This window comes from Brassica oleracea, unplaced genomic scaffold, assembly GCF_000695525.1.
Source record: "Brassica oleracea var. oleracea cultivar TO1000 unplaced genomic scaffold, BOL UnpScaffold01377, whole genome shotgun sequence".
In the NCBI taxonomy this organism is placed as follows: domain Eukaryota; kingdom Viridiplantae; phylum Streptophyta; class Magnoliopsida; order Brassicales; family Brassicaceae; genus Brassica; species Brassica oleracea.
This window is the reverse complement of record NW_013617914.1, coordinates 7,756-9,369: the sequence shown is the minus strand read 5'-3', so window position 1 is coordinate 9,369 and position 1,614 is coordinate 7,756. Positions and strand designations below refer to the sequence as shown.

The window sequence follows — 1,614 nt, the reverse complement described above, 5'->3', positions numbered from 1 at the left end:
AGTACTTATGTGGACAATAAGTGATTTTCCAGCATATGGTATGTTATCTGGATGGACCACGCATGGGAGGCTATCATGTCCTTATTGCCAAGACAACACAGATGCTTTCCAACTAAAAAATGGTCGGAAAACGTGTTGGTTTGACTTGACTGTCACAGGAGATTTCTACCACACGATCATCCATATCGTAAGAGTAAGACATTGTTTACAAAGAACAAGAGGGTGTTTGACAGTCCACCTGAAGAAGTAAGTGGCAAAAAGTTGAAGGAACAATTAAGAGATTTTGGTGCAGATAGAACGCCAGACGTGGGTGGAAACGGACATGAACCGATTTATGGTGTAGGGGAAAATCATAATTGGCATAAGAAGAGTATCTTCTGGGATTTGCCCTATTGGGAGACTCATTTGTTGCGGCACTGTTTAGATGTCATGCATATTGAGAAGAACTTTTTCGACAATTTGATGAACACCATCCTTGATGTCCAAGGCAAGACGAAGGATAACTTGAAGTCAAGACTGGATTTGGTTGATATTTGTGCTCGTCCTGAACTTCATGTTGATGAGCACGGTAAAGGTCTTATTCCCATATATCGACTGGATGCAACTGCAAAAGAAGAGTTTTTTGATTGGATAACACACAGTGTTAAATTTCCAGACGGTTATGCATCAAGTTTGCGTAATTGTGTTGACAAAAGTGAAGGGAAGTTTACTGGCTTGAAGAGCCATGATTGTCATGTAATGATGCAGCGCCTCCTTCCTTTTGCGTTTTCCGCACTATTGCCACGAAATGTCGACGAAGCAATCGCAGGTACTTTAAAATTTAACATAGTTAAATTAATTGTCATATTATTTTTTAATGCTTATATATATATATGCTTATGGAATTTGTTTTCTTCGTGTATGTAGGGATAAGTGCTTTCTTCCGTGATTTATGCTCGAGATCACTCACATCAGATGGTATTCGCAATTTGGAAGTTAAAATACCGGTGATCCTTTGCAACCTCGAGAAGATATTTCCTCCATCATTTTTTGATGTTATGGAGCATCTTGCTATTCATCTTGCGAGAGAAGCGGCACTCGGTGGTCCCGTGCAGTACAGGTGGATGTATTTGTACGAACGGTTTATGTTTCATCTGAAGAAGAAGGTCAAGAATTTAAGCAAGGTGGAGGGATCAATAGTGGCTCAGTGCATCAATGAGGAAACCTCAAACTTTGCTGAATACTACTTTCCATCAGAAGTTCGAACAAAAAGTCGAAGACCTGCACGGCATGATGATAGAGGTGAAAAGGCAACTTATTATGTTTATGTGCCAAACATGTGTACACAAATTGGACGACATAGTGGAAAGTCAACGGATCGGATACTTACCGTGGCTGAGCATGCTCATTTGCACACATATTTGCTTACAAACTGCGAAGACATTCTTGAATATGAGAGGTACATAGATTTAAAACTATGAATTATTTGCAATATTTTTGACACATATCTAACATTTTGTGTTTTTTACAGTATTTACTTGGCAGAGATGCGCTTAAAGTACCCGGATGCGGCCGAAGAACAACTCGAACAACTCAAGTAAAACAACTTTGCAACATGGCTTTCTGATTATGTAA

The 1,614-nt window shown here is 39.4% G+C and overlaps 1 protein-coding gene across 1 annotated transcript in view; it reads left to right on the top strand.

Moving 5' to 3' along the window:
- Positions 1-1,614, top strand: part of LOC106321275 — a 4,458-nt gene that overhangs the window by 2,093 nt on the left and 751 nt on the right. The window contains exons 2-4 of the mRNA XM_013759579.1: positions 159-808; positions 907-1,438; positions 1,511-1,576. Coding sequence (XP_013615033.1) covers positions 159-808; positions 907-1,438; positions 1,511-1,576 — 1,248 coding nt within the window. The remainder of the gene's footprint in view (positions 1-158; positions 809-906; positions 1,439-1,510; positions 1,577-1,614) is intronic.